General features: G+C 48.8%; 1 protein-coding gene across 1 annotated transcript in view; it reads left to right on the top strand.

Moving 5' to 3' along the window:
* The window catches only part of GPR137 (G protein-coupled receptor 137), an 86,980-nt gene that overhangs the window by 54,887 nt on the left and 10,234 nt on the right, over window positions 1–21,859 (top strand). Inside the window, exons 6-7 of the mRNA XM_078660516.1 lie at window positions 17,498–17,626; window positions 21,558–21,697. Of these exons, the coding sequence (XP_078516642.1) occupies window positions 17,498–17,626; window positions 21,558–21,697 (269 nt within the window). The remainder of the gene's footprint in view (window positions 1–17,497; window positions 17,627–21,557; window positions 21,698–21,859) is intronic.

Below are 21,859 nucleotides of genomic sequence, written 5' to 3'. Positions count from 1 at the left end.
GTTCCATAGTACAACCCCTTGTCTATTAGATTAAAAGTTTAAAGGGATTAGACCATTCTCTGCAGAGTGTGCAGCTACTTTATCTTCAGTTCCACAAATAATAAAAAGAGGAAGATTGAGGAAGCAGGCAAGAAAATATCAGCAAATATCTTCCACAACTGTGACCTGCAGATGCGCTCCAACGGAGTGGTATGATAGGCCCTTACGGGAAACAGTGCAGCGGTTTAGTTTGTCTGCATAGGAAATGGGGTCAGTATTTCTGTGACGTTTTTAAGAGAATGTTGATTGTGTCAAACCAGTTGCTCGGTGCAACAACTGGTGTCTCAAATGTCTCCGCTTACTGATACTGTTGAATTTCTATCAGGTGCTCATAAGGGTAACTTTTGATAGTCCTTGTACCTGTACTTGACACACAGATGAAAGCGAAGAGCCTACCTTTCATGAGATAACTCATGCAGAATACTGATGTGAGCCCTTTTCCCATGTCCCAGACTGGATCCAGAATTTTGTCCATAGCGTTCACCATCACCTGCATAAGTGGTGCAGCACAACATTGTTAGGAACGTCTCACAGATTTGTCGAAAGTTATGTGCTTGCCACCATAAAAGGCACCATTGACGTCACTTCCTTTTTTTGCAAGCCTGAATGAATGTGGGCTCTAGAAATGATTAATGTGTTCGAGGCATGTGGGCTGCTAAATTCATATCTATTGCATAGATCGCCGCCTAGTGTTGGGTCCGGATGATTGAACATTGTTGTCCTGGAAGAGTCTTCGAAGTATCACGAGATAGGTGGCTCCTCCCCTGGACTACAGTGCGCATGGGCATCGACTCCATCCCCAGATTGTTTTTTTCCGCCATTGGGTTCGGATGTGGTTTCGACGTCTCCGTGTCGGAACCGAAAAACTTTGTTCTTAAGGCCAAAAGGCCTTCGTTACCTGCGTCGGTATTGTTTGCGTACGGTCTCGAGCATCCTCCGACTCTCTGAGCCAGAATTCTGCGGAGTAGAGTAATTCTTCAGACATCGAGGCCCTCTCGTCGCAGCAAGACCCCGACGAACTTAACATGGAGCGGAGCCCGTTCAAGTTCTGCCCCGTCTGTGGATCCAAATATCCACATATCGACGTGCATCCGATCTGTAATAAATGCCTCTCGCCGGACCACAACGAGGAAAACTGCATGGCCTGTTCAAAATTCAGGTCAAAGAAGACGCTCAAGCATCGGCGCGCGGCGCGAGGCCCAGCGAGCGGCCCCGGCACCCGACGACATATTCGACGACCCCGCAGAAGAAGGCGGTAGCCATCATCTTCAGATTTCTCCACCGTCGACGGAGGTCGAGGCGGAGCCCGAAGAACAAGTCGAAGGACAGGCCCTGGACCTTGAATACGTCGAGGAGGTAGGGGACGACGAAGAAGTTTATGGGGCCGCGGAAGATAGCTCAGAGGAAGAGCTATGCCCCGAAAGCTACATGACTCAGGCTCAGGTCACGGGATCGCCACTCGGCCTTACCCATGACCCAGCACCGCTATCCCCGGCCCCGCCTTCTGGCCCGGCCACGGACACTCAAGCGGAGTCGCCATTACACGTATCGAAACCGAAACCTTTGGATTCGACGGCACCAAAGATGGCCGACGTCCCATCAAAATCGAAACCATCGGATTCGACAAAACCTAAAATGGCCGACGTCCAACAAAAAATAGCGAAGCCTGCTCCTTCATCGACTCCGTCGACCTCCGGCCCACAGAAGTCGAAGAAGGCTGTCGAGTCGACAGCGCCGCAAAAGGTGCCCAAGGAATCATCCTCTAAGAAGGACGTCCATCAAGTGTCAAGCACAGTTGCTCCGGCGCGGACCTCGAAGACTGTTGACACGCCTTCGGCCGCCACTGCGGCGCCTACCAGTAAGCGCACAGTCGAGTCAAAGTCAACTAAAAGCCATGACCCGAAGACAGGGGGCACTACGCATCGGCACAAAGATGCCGGATCGGCAGCAACTGCGTCGGCGCCAAAGGCTGCAACTGAGCCGCGACCCGTTAGTAACGAAGATTCGTCAACTGAAAACTCGTCGACACCGAGGGACTCCGACGCTACCGAACATCGGCCGTCGGTTTCTAAACCCTCTGCTTCCTTCACTAAGCAGGTCACCGACTCCCTCAAACGTATTCGGGAGAAGACTGTCGTCAACGGCTCCCACGCCGTCGGCTCCGAAATCGGTGGACACACCTCCGAAGACCTCGACCAAGCTTCTCTACTCTCTGCCACCTAAGGTGGCACCGAAGGCATTGGCACCCAGATCGGTGCCGAGAATCGCTGACACGTCGGACACTTCCACGCACAAAAGCTTGGATCGACATCACGCCTCTGAAGACCAATCAGAGCATTACATCGATGCCCAAACGGGGAAATTGACCCTCTACAAAAGGAAAATCACTTCCCAACCACTGGAATCCTATGTCATTCCACTGAAAAAGAAAAAGCCGGCACAGGACATTCCTGCCCTTGTTGAACCTGTTCTACCACCACCAAGAAGGAGTCCATCACCTTCCCCCAACCAATCAGGTGGAGAGGATGATGACCAAGATGACCAGTACAATTTCCCAGTTGACAATGACCCTGATGTTCAACTGGACTCATGGCGATACTGGGGACCAAGGTGGACATCAGGTGGTACAGGATCCACAGGGGTTTGGGGCACGTACATCACCAACAGAGGATTCAGCAGCGTTTAATGCTTTGATAGAGCGGGCAGCGGCAAATCATGATGTAGACATGCATGCTGACCCGGTAGAGGAGGATTTTTTGTTTGACACTTTCTCTGTCTCAGACAGAACAGTTAAAATACTTCCTATGCTCAAAGGTGTCCTTAAACATGCACCAGAAATCTTTAAGGAACCTACCAGGGCGAGAGTGGTAAACCCACGTATCGAAAAGAAATACAGGCCAGCACCTGGAGACCCTGCATATATTCGGGGACAGTTGCCTCTGGATTCGTTGGTGGTCGCCAATGCCCGCAAGAGGGCGAACTCCCAAACAACGGGTGAAGCTCCTCCCCCAGACAAGGAGTCGAAAGTGCTTGAGGCATCCGGCAAAAGGGTAGCTGCGCAAGCTGCCAATATCTGGCGTATAGCAAACACACAGGCACTATTGGCACGATACGATAGGGCGCATTACGACACCCTAGAACAGCTCCTTCAACACCTACCTGATCAGTTTAAGGAAGGGGCCGAAATGCTCATACAAGAGGGGAAGCTCATCTCAAACGCAGCAATAAAGTGTGCACTTGATGTGGCTGATACAGCGGCTAGGGGAATTAACACTAGCGTCATGTTAAGGCGACAAGCTTGGCTTCGCATATCTGGATTTAAACCCGATATTCAAACTACAATACTCAACCAGCCCGTCAATCCAGACAGACTGTTTGGTCCAGATGTTGACACCACCCTGGAAAAGATTAAAGAGGACAATGAGACTGCGAAGTCCATGGGGGCGCTTCAGTCTCAACAATTCAGGGGAAGCACTTTTCGTCGCTCAGGAGCACGTGGTGTTACCAGAGGACAGTTGGGTCAACAAACACAATTCGCAAAAAGTGGTGCACAATCCTCGTACCCCAAGCAGGGTAGAGGGGGTTACAGAGGTAACAGTGCCAAAGGCAGGGGCAGAGGGAACAACAACTCCCGTTCCTCTGCCGCCAACAAACAGTGACTCTCTGTCACTGCCCCCCGACCATCCAACACCTGTCGGGGGGAGACTCCAGCAGTTCCTGCCAGTCTGGACGTCCATCACCACGGACAGGTGGGTGAGAAAACTTATCCAGTACGGTTATTGTTTGAAGTTAACATCCACTCCTCCCAACATTCCCCCAAGACACCGTCCTATGTCGGCAGAGCACTTGCACTTATTGCAGCAGGAAGTTGTGGTGATGCTGCAAAAAGGCGCAATCGAGCTCGTACCGGTGGAGGAGGAAGGAACAGGAGTCTATTCCCTGTACTTCCTCATCCCAAAAAAGGACGGATCCCTCAGACACATTCTGGATCTACGCCCTCTCAACTTGTATATACTATCAGAACACTTTCACATGCTGACACTGCAGCAAATTCTTCCCCTGCTAAACCAAGGGGACTTCCTAGCAACCTTGGACCTCAAGGATGCTTATTTCCACATCCCACTCCACCCATCCCACAGAAAATACCTCAGGTTCACCATTCAAAACAGGCACTATCAGTTCAAAGTCCTACCCTTCGGGGTTACTACTGCCCCCAGAGTGTTTACAAAGTGTCTGGCGACAGTGGCGGCGCACCTCCGACGGCAGAACATACATGTCTACCCGTACCTAGACGACTGGCTTGTTCAAGCAAAGTCGGAACAACAGTGCGCCGCGGACATGTCCCACACTATTCACCTCCTTCACAGTCTGGGGTTCTCGCTAAACTACCCAAAGTCGCACCTTCAACCAGCCCATGTGCGGCAGTATCTGGGCGCGACAATAAACACCCTGACTGCTATGGCTCAGCCAAACCCAGTCAGGATCGACACAATTCAATCGCTGATCCAGAGGTTCAGACCGCAACACTCCCTACCAGCGAGAGTGTTCATGCAGTTGATAGGCATGATGGCCTCCTGCATCTTCATAGTCCCGCACGCGTGGTTGCACATGCGTCCGCTCCAAGAATGCTTGGCAAATCAGTGGACACAGGCTCAGGGACAACTGACAGACCTAGTGTTGGTGACCGGTCGGGCATACAACTCTCTGCATTGGTGGAATCCACACAACCTTTGCAAGGGACGACCGTTCCAAGAGCCAGTGCCACAGATTATCCTAACGACGGACGCATCTCTCCAAGGGTGGGGAGCCCATGTGCTCCACTACACTGTACAGGGACTGTGGTCCACCCAGCAACAGAAGTTGCACATCAACTACCTAGAATTGATGGCAATCTTCATGGCGCTAAAGTCCTTCAAAGTACATCTGTGCAACAAAGTCGTGTTGATCCGGACGGACAACATGACAGCCATGTACTACATCCAAAAACAGGGAGGCACTCACTCGCCACAGCTGTCTCATCTGGCTCAGAGCATGTGGAAGTGGGCCATTCAGAGGAACATTTTCCTCATGGCAGAACACCTCCCGGGCAAGGACAATCAGATGGCGGATCTGCTCAGCAGATACAGCCATCAAATGCACGAGTGGGAGATACATCCATCAGTACTCCACCCGTACTTCCAGCAGTGGGATCATCCAGAGATAGACCTGTTTGCCACAAGGGAAAACGCAAAATGCCAAAGCTTTGCCGCCAGGTTCCCTCACCCGGAATCGCAAGGGAATGCGATATGGATGAACTGGTCAGGCAAATTTGCGTACGCTTTTCCCCCAGCGCCTCTCATTCCGCTGGTGGCAAGAAAGCTAAAGCAACACTCGATGACTCTCATCCTGGTTGCTCCAACATGGGCACGCCAACCATGGTACACCACGTTTCTAGAACTTTCCGTGGTACCGCATCAAAGGCTGCATCTCACATCCAGGCTCTTGACGCAGAACCATGGAGACATTCAGCATCCAGATCCGCAACAGCTCAATCTGGCGATCTGGCTCCTGAGGTCTTAGAATTTGGCTACCTCAACCTGCCTCCAGAATGCATGGACATCATCCGGGAGGCAAGAAAGCCCACTACCAGAGCTTGCTGTGCAGCAAAATGGAAGCGGTTTGTCATTTACTGTACAGACCACAATATCAACCCGCTAGATGCATCCATTCCTAACATCATCTGCTATTTGTTACATCTTTACAAATGCAATCTAGTGTACGCTTCCATTCGGATACACTTATCCGCCATAGCGGCTTATCTCCAGAATAGGCAGCATCTCTCTGTTTTCAGGGTGCCTGCCATTAAAGCCTTCCTGGAGGGACTGAAGCGAGTCATTCCTCCAAGAACACCACCAGCTCCAGTGTGGAACCTCAATGTGGTCCTCACTAGGCTGATGGGTCCACCTTTCGAGCCACTGCACTCCTGCGAAATTCAATTTCTAACATGGAAAGTGGCTTTTCTCATTGCTATTACATCGCTCAGACGTGTTAGTGAGCTGCAAGCGCTCACAATCCAAGAGCCATTCATCCAAATACATTCAAACAGGGTAGTGCTCCGCACTAACCCCAAATTCCTTCCTAAAGTAGTGTCACAGTTTCAGATCAACCAAACTATTGACCTACCCGCATTCTTCCAAAACCCACAAACAGTAGCGGAAAGAATGCTTCATACATTGGACGTTAGGAGGGCGTTGATGTACTACATTGACAGAACGCAACACTTTAGGAAAACACAACAACTTTTTGTTGCCTTCTCAGCGCAGCACAAAGGCAACCCAATTTCCAAAGCAGGAATAGCCAGATGGATTGTTAAGTGCATTCAAATCTGTTATCAAAAGGCTAAGCGTACTTTAACAATACCCCCAAGGGCGCACTCCACCCGCAAGCTGGGGGCCTCCATGGCTTTCCTGGGGAACATTCCTTTGGAAGACATTTGTAGAGCAGCCACATGGGCTACACCACACACATTTACCAAACATTACTGTGTTGATGTGCATTCCAAACAGCAAGCAGCTGTAGGACAGGCTGTTCTCAAGACACTTTTTCAAGCTTCTGCAGCTGGCACGGGCAACCGCCCTTAATGGAGGGACTGCTATGTATTCTATGCAATAGATATGAATTTAGCAGCCCACATGCCTCGAACTGACTATGCTACTTACCAGTATGCATCTGTTCTTGGCATGTAGGGCTGCTAACATTCATATCGCCCGCCCTCCTCCCCGGTGCCCGTAGCGGCTGCAGATACTCTCTTGCATTCATCATTAGCATGGACATCCTTTACACTATTTCACTCCATCTCTGCCACAATGGCTAAAAACAATCTGGGGGATGGAGTCGATGCCCATGCGCACTGTAGTCCAGGGGAGGAGCCACCTATCTCGTGATACTTCGAAGACTCTTCCAGAGGCGATCTATGCAATAGATATGAATGTTAGCAGCCCTACATGCCAAGAACAGATGCATACTGGTAAGTAGCATATTCATTTCTACTTTTATCTAATGATTTTGTCCGTTTTTCTGCTAACTTATATTTTTTTAAAGGGCAGGGGTGGTTTCAGTGTTATGCCTCCTCCCTAGACTTCAGGTTTCAATCTTTGTAAGATTTGTTGAAGGCTGAAATAATATTCATCGTCTTGTATTTGGTGCTCCTGAAAATACGATGACACTTAGTCTTGTGACTCGTCAAAGGGTGTACTCCATGGCCCTTGGGATAATGCTTTCAATCTGATATCTTACTTTGTAGGAGAAGTTCTGTTCTCATTCTTGGGCCACGACTAGATCAACAACAAGGTTTAGATTCAGATCAATGCCTACATCTGAGAAGAGTCATAAAAAACGATAACTTAAATATCATGCCAGCAAGCAAAAGAGAGAATGAAAGTTTATTAATCTTAATGCGGCCTTTTCCCAGTCGTTCTGATCCAGAGCATTTTTAGAAAGTTTCCTGATACTTCCAAGGTCCATAAGGAGTAAATTTTCCAGAGGATGCAGAAATTGTGTTGGCTGTGATGCAGGTGCATTATAACTTCCTAACAAGCCTGATTCTAATTCCAGCTGCTCTTATGGGGATGTTATTTTGCTTCCTATCTCCAATTCAGCCTTGTTAGCTGATTCTCCAATTCTGCCTTGTTAGCTGATCCCCCCCCAAAGAGCTAGTGGTTTGGACATATGCCCGGAAATTAATCTTCCTGAACCAGAGAGGCAGCCATGGCTGAGCAAGATTATTTTGGGGATATTGTTGCTGAGATGTTGAACATGCAGTTGTAGAAGCTGAAACATAAAGTCTCCCTTTTTTTAGAGAGTGTAACAGGAGCAACATCTTTTGAGGAAATTGTTACTTTGAATGAGGTGCTCATGTGCTATTTGAAGGAACTGCATTTTGCGCCTCCTTTAAATCCACAGGTGGCTAGATCTTCCTTTTAGTGCAAACCTACTCCTTCAGATATACCAACCCATTCTACACGCCCTATTCTGGGACGTTGGGTAGTGCAAGCTTTATCTTGTAAGCTAAAGCAGGATTCAGATCCCATAAATTGAACATAGTGTACATTTGTTTTTTTAAACATGGATTCCATGGGAAAAGATGTTTGCTTTTGGCAGTTTGACACTGTGCTGTTAGACTGTGACAGGTTCACTGGGCCATAGAAATATGTGGTGTGGGAGTTATTGGTTGGTATCACTTCCTGACAGTATGAAGAAACAATTTAAGGAATTTCTCCTGGGCTGCATAGATGCATCCAGGGAGATAATGTAGACTGGCTTGGACACACTGAATTCAGTGGCCTGTTCCATGTAGTTTTCATGTTATGATGCCATGGATGCACGCTCACTACTTTTCTGATGTCCAGGCTCTTGTTGTTTTTTTATTTTTATTGCAAAGGCACTTTGGGGAGAAATTGAATGTTTCCTTTGAATATTTATAAAGAATGAGGTCACTGATGGAGCGTTGCCCACCATTAAAAAGTTTCACAGACCGGCCCAGAAATTTGTAGTCCTGGATCATCACTTTGGCAGGCAGCCATTACAATAGCTGCCTCAGGTGTCCAAACCTTTTTTTTCAGCCACACATAGGTGGATCTCATATAGGCTGCCAGGGATAGTTTTTATCTTCTGCATCTGCAACCCCAACAACTACAACTCCCCTCTTATTGCTTGGAAAGGTATGTACATCCTACCCCTGTAGGGGGTGGGGGTAACAGGGAGGGGTCCGGTTGTTGTAGTCATCAAAAAATTGCAGCAGATCAATATTTATGTTTACAAATGCTCCAAAACAGTACTCCCATCTCCCAGGGCCACCCCTCCTCCCCAATGCCCCCTCCCCGATCCTTTACAGCACCAGGCACTTCATTCCCTTTGGCCCAATGTGGGTGCCCTGGTGCCCACCCGGGGAATCCTTGAAACACAATGTTGGGGGCTGCATGGGGAGCTTTAGGGCCCCCACAGCACCACATGCTCCCCCGCATGCAGTGGGAGCTGGCGTTGCTCCCACCTGGCAGGAGCAGGAATTTTTCCATGCTCCCTCCAGGCCTTTGCAATCTGAGTTTTCTTGCCCACAAGAGCCAGGGCAGGCAAATAAATGTCTGCTCTCAACAGGCGGGAGCATTTTTGCAGCTCCTGCACAGTTGGTGCAGACCAGTTTTGACTGTCCGTGCTCCAGTGGGCAGGGAAGCAGTGTCACTGGGGGGTAGACTGTCCGGGAGACCAGATGTGAGGCGGCCCTGAGGGAATGAGTCTCTGGGCCTTTCAAGGCTCACGGAAGAGTACCGTATGCCCCCCTTTAAAAAATAATACAGGCCAGGGGATGGGGTCCCCAGGGCCTTCTACGGCTCAGAGGGGTCTGGGTGCCCCCTCCCCATAAAAAACAAAATGGCCTTGGGGATGGTGTCCCAGGGTCCTGGAAGGGACCCAGAGAGAAAGGGCACGCGCCCTCTCCCCTTATGCAAAAATTGAGCCCCAGGGATGGGAACCCGAGGGCCTCGAAGAGGCTCAGGAAGAGGGGGCGTGCACCCTCCCCTTTCCTTTATGCAGCAGGCCCTGGGGGATGGGGTTCCTGGGGCCATAATAGCACAGGAGGGGGACCAGTGCAAGATTTCCCCCAATCCCCCCCCCCCATCACAATTAAAACTATGTATTGACCCCAGGATCTGGCCCACCCCAGGGGTCATTAAAGTAAAAAATAAAATAAAATAAAAAAATATGGTGGCTTCCATTTTGCTTTTTGTTTTTGCATTTTGCCGTGATCCTGCTCGAGTACTATGTATCGAGGCAAAAACCCAGTTGTTTAAAACTTTTGTCTCCTGGTGTCCGTCTGCCCCTCCCCCAACCCCACCTGCACAAGGGCTAGGTAGGAGTAGCTGGAGTGCGCTGGTTCGTTGCTCCTTCAGGCACTGGGGGCCTGCCTAAGACCGCTCGGGTTGGAATGTTTAAAGGGCGCATGTCAGGCTGGCTGTCGCAAAGCTGTCGGCCAAAGTGACGTGCAATTTAAACTGAAGTGCAAACTGTTCTTCCCTGCTGCTGACCCTGCGCTCAGACTCAGCTGCCACTGCCAGCACAAAAAATAAAATGGTAATAAATTTGTTTTATTACCATTTGATTTTTCATGTTTGCTTCACTCGCTGCGGAGGGGCAATGCTCCTCCAACCTAATGAAGGAACTGCCGCTGCATGCCACCCACATTAGTTGCTTAATTAGAGATATTCTACCACTGCATCCTCTACTTGTGATGTACCAACTCCAGACGCAAGAAGGTGTTTTTGCACAGTGATAGTAAGGACTCAATCCACTCTTTGCCTGAGGGACTCTGAATTAATGGTATTTTCTAATCAATTAACTTTAATACCAATAGCTATACACTAGGAGTATCTGACTTTCTTTGGGTGTACTGTTCACATTTTGGATGGATGGGACTAGTAAACCACTATTTGCTTGATGTGCTATGTCCCCTGGTGCTGGATGTGTAATTGGCGACACAATATCTTGTGTGTTTTTGATTTCAAATTTTTTTTTTATTTTTAGAAGTTACCACTGCAACAATGTTTAGCTTTGGGAACACACAAGTACTAATTGTTATAGATTGGTGTGATAAACGGATTTATAACTGATACTAGCCCATAAGGGTGATCAAAATATATACCGCAAACAGCTACTTGTTAAATGTTTTTACATTCACATTGCAGATCCAGTAGATAAGTATATACAGCACATAAACTATCCATGTTTTTTCTTCTCTCTCTCCCCCCTTTACTGTTTTGACACCTCTGAATAGGGAATTAATTGTTCAGTGATTTGTTTAGAAATCTGTCCTGACAAATACTCCTGACCGGTGTAGGGCTTGTGTGCCGGCATAAATATGTACACTTAAGGGGGTTGTATTCTGATCTCTGTTTTTTTGCTACGTAACTAAAGTTTGGTTCAAAAGTGTGATCAGAAAAACTAATCCCTACGCAAAGGTGGAGAATTGTTACTTCTAGGTTTAAATTATCATTTGGACATTAAAGGTTTTAAAAATTGTAGTTTAGGATCATGAACTTAGAATATCAATCAATCAATCACTGGCATTTATAGAGCGCACTACATACCCGTGGGGTCTCAAGGCGCTGGGGGTGGGGGGGTGCCGCTACTGCTCGAACAGCCAGGTCTTCAGCTTCTTCCTGAAGGAGAGGTGGTCTTGGGTCAGGCGCAGGTCGGTCGGGAGGGAGTTCCAGGTTTTGGCGGCCAGGTGGGAGAAGGACCTTCCTCCTGTAGTCGCTCTTCGGATGCGGGGGACGGCGGCGAGGGCGTGGTTGGCTGATCGGAGGTGGCGTTTGGGAGCGTAGAAGTTGATTCGGCTGTTGAGGTAGCTCGGGCCTTGGTCGTGTAGGGCTTTGTGTGCGTGGGTGAGGAGGCGGAAGGTGATTCTTTTGTTGACGGGGAGCCAGTGAAGGTCTCTCAGGTGTCCGGAGATGTGGCTGGTGCGTGGGATGTCGAGGATGAGTCTGGCAGAGGCGTTCTGGATCCGCTGGAGTCTCTTCTGGAGCTTGGCGGTGGTACCGGCGTAGAGGGCGTTGCCGTAGTCCAGTCGGCTGGTGACGAGGGCCTGGGTGACGGTCTTCCTGGTCTCGGTGGGGATCCACCAGAAGATCTTCCGTAGCATGCGTAGGATGTTGAAGCATGCCGAGGAGACGTTGTTGACTTGCCTGGTCATGGAGAGGGAGGAGTCCAGGATGAAGCCCAGGTTGCGTGCATGGTCTGTTGGCTTGGGTGCGGTGCCCAGGGCGGGAGGCCACCAGGAGTCGTCCCAGGCGGAGGGTGAAGAGCCCAGGATGAGGACCTCCGTCTTGTCGGAGTTCAGTTTCAGGCGGCTGGTCGTCATCCACTCGGCTACCTCTTTCATCCCTTCGTGCAGGTCGGCTCTGGCGGCGGCTGGGTCGTTGGTCAGGGAGACGATCAACTGGGTGTCGTCGGCGTAGGAGATTATGCTGAGGTTGTGTTGGCGTGCGATGGCCGCGAGGGGGCTCATGTAGACGTTGAAGAGGGTGGGGCTCAGAGAGGATCCATGAGGGACGCCGCAGATGACTTCGGATGCCTCTGACTTGTACGGTGGGAGGCGGACTCTCTGTGTTCTTCCGTCGAGGAAGGAGATGATCCATTCCAGCGCCTTGTCCTGGATTCCGACGTTGCTGAGGCGCTGTACTAGGGTGCGGTGGCAGACAGTGTCGAATGCCGCGGAGAGGTCTAGGAGGATGAGGGCCGCTGTTTCTCCGTTGTCCATCAGGGCTCGGATGTCATCGGTGGCGGCGATGAGGGCGGTCTCGGTGCTGTGATTGGCTCGGAAGCCGGACTGTGAGGGGTCGAGGGATCCATTCGTCTCGAGGAAGGCGGCCATCTGCTTGTTGACGGTCTTCTCGATGACTTTGGCTGGAAACTGGAGGAGCGAGATGGGGCGGTAATTCTTGAGTTCGGTGGGGTCCGCTGTGGGTTTCTTGAGTAGAGCGCTGAGTTCGGCGTGCTTCCAGCTCTCAGGGAAGGTGGCGGTGTCGAAGGATGTGTTGATGATGTCTCGCAGGTGGGGTGCGATGACAGCGTCGGCCTTGTTGAAGACGTAGTGAGGGCAGGGGTCAGTCGGTGAACCGGAGTGGATGGAGTTCATCGTTTGGATGGTGTCTTCGGTGCTGATCGGGGTCCAGGCGATGAGGGTGGCGGTGGGGGGTGGTTGTTCGGTCCTGGTGTGCGTTGGTTGGTTGCTGAAGCTGTTGTGTATGTCCGCGATCTTGTTGTGGAAGTATGAAGCGAGGGAGTTGCAGAGGTCTTGCGATGGGGTGATGTCGTTGTTTCCTGCGCTGGGGTTGGATAGCTCTTTCACGATGTTGAAGAGTTCCTTGCAGTTGTGTGGGTTGTTGTCCAGTCGGTCCTTGAATGCAGTTTTCTTGGCGGCGCGGATCAGCTGGTGGTGCTTCCGGGTGGCCAGCTTGAAGGTGGTCCTGTTGTTCGGTGTAGGTTCCCTTCTCCAGACTTTCTCGAGGGCTCGGCAGTTCTTCTTGGAGCTCTTGAGTTCGTCGGTGAACCACGGGGCTTTCTTGCTGCCGGGTCTGCTGGGCGGGGTCCTTAGCGGGGCGAGCTCGTCCGCGCAGATGCTGATCCACTTCGTGAGGTTGTCGGCAGCCTGGCTGGGTTCGCTGAGCTGGCAGGAGGGTGCTGGCTCAGGGAGGTGGCGAGCTGGTCTGCTGTGATCTTGTTCCAGCTTCTGCGGGCGGTCTGTTGCTGGTGGTGGTGGGTCGTCGTTCTCTTGAAGGTGAAGTGGACGCAGCTGTGGTCCGTCCATTGAAGCTCTGTGGCGTGGCTGAAGTCGATGTCTGGGCTGGAGGAGAAGACTGCGTCGAGTGTGTGTCCGGCGAGGTGGGTGGGGGTGGACACCAGCTGCTTGAGTCCAAGATTGGCGAGGTTGTCGAGCAGGGAGCTGGTGTTGCGGTCGTTGTTGTTCTCCAGGTGGAAGTTGAGGTCCCCCAGGAGGATGTAGTCGGTGGAGGGGAGGGCGTGCGGGCTGACGAAGTCGGCGATGTCCTCGCTGAATTGTGTGCGTGGTCCCGGGGGTCGGTAGATCAGGGTGCCTCTGAGGGTGGTGTTCGGGTCGGTGTGGATCTGGAAATGCAGGTGTTCGGCGGTGGTCAGGGTGTTGTCGGTGCTGGTCGTGAGCCGGATGGTGTTCCTGTGGATGATGGCGATGCCTCCTCCCATCTGGTTGGCGTTGCGGTCCCTCCGGACGATCTTGTAGCCTTCTGGGATAGCGATGGCGATGTCGGGCGCTGAGGAGGCGTTCATCCAGGTCTCCGTGAGGAAGGCGACGTCAGGGGCAGTGGTGTCGAGGAGGTTCCAGAGTTCGATGGCGTGTCTGTGGACGGAGCGGGTGTTGAGCAGGATGCACTTGAGGTGGGTGCTGCTGGTGTTCGACTTGGCGGGTGCAGGTGTGCGGCAGGTCCAGGTGCTGGAGAATTTGCAGGCGTGGCAGCTGAAAGGTCCGTGGGTGCGTCGTGGTGAGGCTTGGTGGCATTCTGGGAGTCGGCCGGTGTTGAGTGCGATGAGGGTGGCGGCGGAGTACGTCAGGCGGGTCGGTCGGGGTCTTCGTGGGCCAGGGGTCCTGGCGCTGGTCGCGATCCGGTCGCGGACGGGCGCAGACGGGCTTACCTTTGGTGCGCCTTCGGCGCACATTCGGCGCGCCCGCTGCGCGTGCACGCTGCGCGTTCGCACGGTCGCCATATAAGGCGAAGTGCGCGGGTGGGCGGAGCAGCTGGGAGGCGGGAGCGGGGAGGGAACAGAAGGAGAAAAGGGGCGGGGTCAGCGGTGGTGGCGGGAAGCGGGGGGCGGCGAGGAAGGCGGGAAACAGGCAGAACGGGCAAAATCTACTAGAAAAACAAGCACAAATGAGAGACAAAAATCGCTAACACGGGCAAAATCTACTAGAAAAACAAGCACAAATGAAAGACAAAAAACGCTAACACGGGCAAAATCTACTAGAAAAACAAGCACAAATGGATAACAAAACAAGACAAGACAAACGACAGCAGGGTCAGCCGGCAGCGAGGCAGGCAGCGAGGCAGAGGGCAAAGCGATGGGGCACACGCAGCAGCTGGTGGCCGTGCGGCGCGGGGGTGTCCCACAAGTGGGTCACACTCACCTGTGTCGCACGGTCGCCTTATAAGGCCAAGTGCGCGGGTGGGCGGAGCAGCTGGGAGGCGGGAGCGGGGAGGGAACAGAAGGAAAAAAGGGGCGGGGGCAGCGGTGGTGGCGGGAAGCGGGGGGCGGCGAGGAAGGCGGGAAACAGGCAGTACGGGCAAAATCTACTAGAAAAACAAGCACAAATGAGAGACAAAAATCGCTAACACGGGCAAAATCTACTAGAAAAACAAGCACAAATGAGAGACAAAAATCGCTAACACGGGCAAAATCTACTAGAAAAACAAGCACAAATGAAAGACAAACGCTAACACGGGCAAAATCTACTAGAAAAACAAGCACAAATGGATAGCAAAACAAGACAAGACAAACGACAGCAGGGTCAGCCGGCAGCGAGGCAGGCAGCGAGGCAGAGGGCAAAGCGATGGGGCACACGCAGCAGCTGGTGGCCGTGCGGCGCGGGGGTGTCCCACAATATCTCACCTATTGATTAAGTCAGTTCTTGAATGTTTCACTGGATTCATATTCGAGAACGATATTAACCAGAAAAAAAGAAAGCATTCTTTTGGGTAATCTGTGCTTACTGTAGTTAGAAAGTTAGAGAACACTGCTGGTTAGGATAAAGGGGATCTTAGGAGAATGCCCCCTGAAGCGGAGCGGAACATGTTGCGTAAATGATTAATAGGATTTTCAGCTTCATAAGCGTATTTACTGAAATCCTACAGGTAGTGTTATGTGTAAGATTTGCATCTGATGTGAAGCATCCAGCCAACCGGTTCAAGTTTGGGATGGGTTTGCGATCCACCTCAGACAAAATCGGCTTGGGTGTGTGTGGATGCATAAAGGCATAGCCAAAGCTAGATAATCCAGGGAGTGAATGATTTGTAAATTGCAAATTGAGGGTTTTCATCCTGGAGGCCACGCCCATGGATTTGAATGTGGTCATACATCCAACTTTATGTTCTCTCAAACATGTCGTCTACCAGGCAAAAGCGAATTTGATTATTAAAATACATGTTAAGCATGATCCTGCAGTGGAAATTCAGACACATTTACCCAGCAGTTGCTCTTGAATGAGTTGAATGTGATCTCTTCTGTCTGCCAGTCGAAAAGCAGGTGTGAGGGCCCAATCTGAGTGATCCTGTGATTAGAAAGAAGGTGGAGGTCTTGAGGAAGAACTTAACTTTTGAAGTGATACTCTGCTGTAGAAATACTTTGAAATACTCATTTTTCTTGAAATCTGTATCATATTTTTTCACAGTTGTTCAGAATTTCCCAAGGGGTCAGTCAGGTGAATGATTCCATAATACATTTCTAAATCAAATGAGACACCAAACAAAGCAATGTTCTAGATTTCTTGTTGGCGATTGTTAGAGATGCAAGACAGGTTAAAGATAACTTTTTTCTCTACAATAGATGCCCCCTATAAGTAGCGTCTGGAGGTAGAGGCAATCTGTGGGTTCGGAACTTCAAATGTGAAGCTTTTGATCTTCTGGATCTTAGCAAAAATAATTCCAGTTTGTCACGCTATTAAACCATGCTTAGCTGGGAAAGCCAGTGGTTTAATGCTGAAATCCAAATTGGAAATCCCCCTGTTCTAAAGGAGACAATTTCTGCTAACGTCTCTAACTATGTTATGCTCTAAATCTACAGGGTTAGTGTCATGCTTATGGTGCATCTTCTGCTTAAAATGGCCATCCAGATTAGAGTATTCTTTTTTTTTTTTCTCGTACAAGAAATTCCTCTTGGCTATTGTAATAAAAATATTTTATTTTGGAGGATTAAAGTTACATTTTGCATTATCCCACTGTGTCAACATTTTCAAAGTAAGCGCTCCAAGACATTCGCATTGTTTGCCCTTGTTCTTGGGAATGAAGAGTAACTACTGTATGAGTTTGCTTAATCCAGCAGTTAATAGGCATGTTGGTCCATAGTCCCTCATCTCCCTCCACCCCCCTCATGCATCGTCTGTGTAGAGATTTGCTTACATTTACTGAATTCGGTTTCTCCTTCCACTATGGTTGCAACTTAGTGTCATTGCTGTGGGGCCGTTTTCGTCATCGGCGAACTAGGCCCAATTTTGCTCTAGATGTGAATTAGTTCTCCCAGGTGTGTGATTCAAACCTTGACGAGGCCCATGCTTCTTGACCACATCCCCCAACAATACTTTATTCTACTGTTCCTTGCTTTCTTTTTCTGGTGACGTAAGGTGTGCATTCCTTCCATATTTAAAGGCAGAAGTTAAAAGCCAATAGAAAATGCACACCAACCGAACAGGGAGGAGCATAAGCCAAAAATGGCACCAACGAATTCTTGTCTATGCTACTACGGAAAACATATTCTGCTGTGTTGATCAGTGCCCACCGAAGGTCAGACCCACCCGCCTGATGATATCCCCCTAGTAAAATAAAGCTACCTGAAAAAGGCAGCCAGAGTGAAGATGAATTGTTTTGAGGGGAGAGCAGGTGAGATTCTAGAGTAATGTTTGCCAGTAGATCCTCTGTAACCAGAGTATAAAATGTCTATTTAAGGGGATATTTATTTTAAAAGTACGACCTGGTCATTATTCATGTTTGTCTTCCTTTTCTCATTTGTTGATCTAAACCAAACCTATAATTGCAAGTTTCTAGATAAAGCAAACTCCTATGACATCTATGACCATACATATCCCTCTGAGTTCATAACCTCTGTCTGATTTTACTTATGTGACTCAATATACATTTCCTAACATGTGGCATCTAATCAGATCTCTTTTACCATCTTCCTCCAGGCAGATCTCATTGCTGATATTGGGGACAAGGGCTACCTGGTTTTTGGTCTGATCCTCTTCTTATGGGAGCTGTTGCCCACTGCCATCCTGGTGGGATTTTTCAGAGTGCACCGGCCGCCACAAGACCTGGTGAGTGTGGGATGTTACCTCATGCCGAGTGATGCATTGGTTTCAGGGTCACGTAATCCTTTTCTATATATGGTATTATGCAGCCCTGTAGGATTTTTCTGTCAGATGGCGCGGTGAGGTGAGCCATTACTGTTGCCATTTGTGTGACCTTCAAATCATAGGTTCCCGTTGTGGTATGGCCAGCACAAAGATTATATTCAGGCGGGTGAAACTAACATCTGTTGTTTTTATCAGTAGGAAATGGTAAAACTATTGTACAGCAATGGCAGAAAGAAAACAAACTTGTTGCATATGCAGAAAAGCATTGCCAAAAAGAGCAAAAATGCCAACTGTAACTTGATGACATTAGTGCGTGTATGTGTCATGCATGCGCATATGTCACGATGCTGCAGCGCTTTGGCTTTTTAATTTTCTGCTTCAAGGTGGCGGATCCTATCTTAGAATGGAGCAATTAAAACAGAATAAAAGGTGTATGAAAGTGAATGTTAAAGAATAGAGCGCCCAGTAGCAAACTGCAGCTGCCGGGCCTTCCCTAAAAGTAAAACAAATTATAATGATGAAAACCAGGATATGGAGTAATGTAGGAGCCGAGTGGGAGGAAGTACGAGTACCTGATTGCTACTGAGTGGCTGAGAGCCAGAGGGTAATGATACCAAATAGGGGAGCTAAGAAGGAGTTTGGAAGTTGGAAAAAGTGATTAAAAAAGCCAAGCACAGTGAGAAGAGGGCAAAATAGCAGACCAACTGGTGCGAAAAAGGGGGAAGAGCAACACAGAGTGTAGGGGAGAGGACATGAATTTGAGGGGTAGCCAATGCACAGGGTCCAGAGAAAGAAAGTGCATGCACTCACATGGTGTGCTGGAATAAAAAGGAAAAAGCCATTCTCTGATCTGAGTTGTGGAAGGATACAAGTTACCCAGTCAAATAGATCGTAAAGAAGCTATGCAGGGAAGGCACAATCTCAAGAAGCTTAAGGAAAGCTGCTGGATAGGAAGCAAGCAAATGGGACTGAGAAGAAAACCAACCAATGTACGTAATGAGCTGACCAAAATTCCACTATAAATGTTGGTAATGTACCCAACAGGACTTCAACAAGAGGTATCTATTTGCGGTCTGTAGGTATTACTTTCAAGTTGTAATTAATACTGATTTGGCGGGAACTAGTCAGTAATTGCACAGATCCAGGAAAGAGGCAAGGCAATTTAATTTGCAGACCTCTGACTCCAGGTGGTATTATCAGCCGTCAAGTGGTCTAGCATAATTTAGTGAGAGCCCCCGTGACTGTGAAACCGGGTTATCTGGCTTGGTGAGAGGTAGGGAAGAGCACAACTGTAGCGACAGGCTTTGACGGAGTCAGAATTGCCAAAAGATACCAACTGTGTAGGACTTTACCATGAAAAATCAGCCATTACTACTTACGTGCAGGAAGGGAAGTGTGGAAAGGCAAGTATTTGTGAGACGCTTGGTGGGAAGTGGGCAAAGCTGGGTAGTACTGCCCGACTTGGTGGCAAGCAGGCAAAGGCAGATATTAGTAAAAGGCATGGTAGGACGAGGCGAGAGGGGGAGATCTAGTTATGACGGGTGCACTGGGAAGAGTAGATCAGTTGATCAGCGTTCACCAGCTCAGTGGAAGTGGGGAAAGGCAGCAAGGACTAACCGGCTGGGTCACGAGTGGGCAACTGGACAACACTGGGAGTTTAGGAGAGTAATACGGAACAGCAGAAGGTAGTGAAAGACATGGCGAGGAGTATACATTACTAATACTATTAAAGTTGAAGGGGGAGGGCAGACATGGTGAGGTGGGAAAAGCAGAAAGATTCATCAGGCTTGAAGAGGAGTGTGGAGAACAGACAATCTTTACCAACTTGATAAAGAGTGACTTGATAAGAAATGGGAAAGGGCAGGAAGCATTGAAAAGCTTCAGTGTGGAATAGTAGTTAGTAGTGCACAGATTGACGAGAAATAGAGGGGGATTGGGGCATGTATAAGAGACCGGATGGCAAAAACTTTGCAATTGTATCCCACAAAAAAGAGCTAGGTAGCTTGAAAACTTCATAACTGAAGGATAAATATAACATGGACAGTTTCTTACCCACTTGCACATATGCTGGGCTACACATCATTTATTTTTATTTCTCCCTTTCCACAGTATTAGTTTGGTAGTGTTGTAAGTAGCAAATGTTGCTGTTACCCTTCTCCTGGGTACGCATTTTAGAAAGCTAAAAAGAGAAGTATTTCCTGTTAGCATTGCGACCTGTGGCCTTTAGCTTGAACTCTATTTCAAGATGCAGAATCGTAACTTGCTGAGCAATCATCCATGCAAGTGTCAAATATCCTGACTGGCACAATATACATAGGTCCATTTTGTTTCAAAATATAGCCCTTATTCCTTGCAAAATAAGAGATTCACAGACTTGCAGTTCAGACTCAGCCCAAACACCTAGTGTATGCTATGCCTAGAGGAGGATTTCTGAACATGTCAGTCAGTGCTTCTTGCTTTAATTCCAGGGGTCCCTGAGTGACTATGTGTGCCAGAGGGTTGTTCCTTATCCCACTAGAGACTATCTAGGATGACAACTTTTTGTGCAAGCAGGAGAAGCATTTCTGAGTAAGAGGTGATGCACCCTTAAAATTTCTTTCCTGGGTATGCGTGCTATAGTTTCTCTTCTTTCCATATAAAATGGTATTGCATGTATTACAATGTCTCCAATTTGTTTTAAAAAGGGTTAAACCAAAGTGGTACAAACTTGTAGCCCTACTTTGTACCTGGACCCTTATTGATTTGACCGGACACAATTGCAACCGTTCAGCAGTGTAAAAAGTGGAATTTATTCCTGAGGGATAAGTCCCACCATTGGTCCCCTAGAAGAAGAAACCAAATCCTATAACACATGTAGGGAGTCAATTATAAACACTATTTGCAAATCTCACAGATTGCAGGGTCCTTTTCCTAAATGAGTACCTCCAAGCTATTCTCTAATTTAATCCCTTCAGCGAAATGCATGCCATCACAACTCTAACTTGCTGAGCCTCCAATATGGCAGGAGAGAAGAAACGGGATCTACTGTTTCTTACATAGGTGGAAAGAACCCTTTTTTTGAGTGTTCACATTTACAGGTTGCTATAAGCCTTGGTTGGGCACTTGTCATATTCTAGGGCACCATTCCACCTGGGCTAAGGATGGGGCTACCTATGTATTGTCACTCAACAAGATTTACAATGATGTGTTGCCCATGAATGCCAAGCATGCTCCTGGCAAATGGAACAGGGCTAGCATTCTCCAGGATACCAGTTGCTCAATTAAATCTGTTTGAGCCAGTGGCTCCAGCAGACCTAGTGTTTGTCTGACCAGCCTTTGGATTACTCTTCCCCCGACTCTGCCACTGGTAGGTGCCCCCCATCCCACCTCTTTGTTATTGGCACCTTTGGAAGTGGCAGAGCCACGAGTCTTGATATCCCGACACGGTCTCTATCTCTCCCGGCAGCCATTCACTGGCACATGTGTGTTTTAAAAAGTACAACAGTACCTGTCAACAGCATATTTATTTGTATATCCTAGACAGAAAATGGACAGTGAAGTAGTTAGTACAGATCGATTTGGAAATAATTGAATTTAGAGAAAATACATTTATTTCCTTCTTGTCATTCATAAGTTTCGATCTTTTCTCTTCTTTATTTATCATCCTACATGATAAAATTCTTGAATAATCTCTATTCTTTTCACTACCTCTAATTCTCAACATAGCTTCCTTGTTTCTTAAGTCTTCTGTCACTTCCATTAGATGCTCACTCAGAATATTGGTCTCTTTTCTTCATATCCACATAGTAGCTTCACCGTAGTTTTTCTTCTTCCTGCTTTAAATCTCTCTCAGATGTCTGTCCTGTTATGCTGTCTCCATACTACTTACAATCTCTCGTCTCCTTTCTCACAGACCTCCACTGGAATTATCAATGGGCAGGTTCTTGGCTCTCGATCGTACTTTTTTGACAACCCACATCCAGGGGACGGCCATGTGGTGGGGTCATGGATGGCTTCGCCCGTAGGGGAGCCAGACAGAGAGGAGTCACGCAGGTAAGCAAGGAGCACAACTGTAAAATAGTTGCCGTCACACAGTGCCCATCTGAGAAACCCACCTAAGGTTTTCATGAAAATTTGCCCACAGGCTGTGTTATTGCTTTCAGACCACATCAGTAAGCTAGATCTGAGAACCTGCCAAAGGAATGTGAGAGGATG

This window comes from Lissotriton helveticus, chromosome 9 (genome assembly GCF_964261635.1).
Source record: "Lissotriton helveticus chromosome 9, aLisHel1.1, whole genome shotgun sequence".
Taxonomy (NCBI): Eukaryota; Metazoa; Chordata; class Amphibia; order Caudata; family Salamandridae; genus Lissotriton; species Lissotriton helveticus.
Note: the sequence above shows the minus strand (reverse complement) of the source record. Positions and strands in the feature narration are given on the sequence as shown.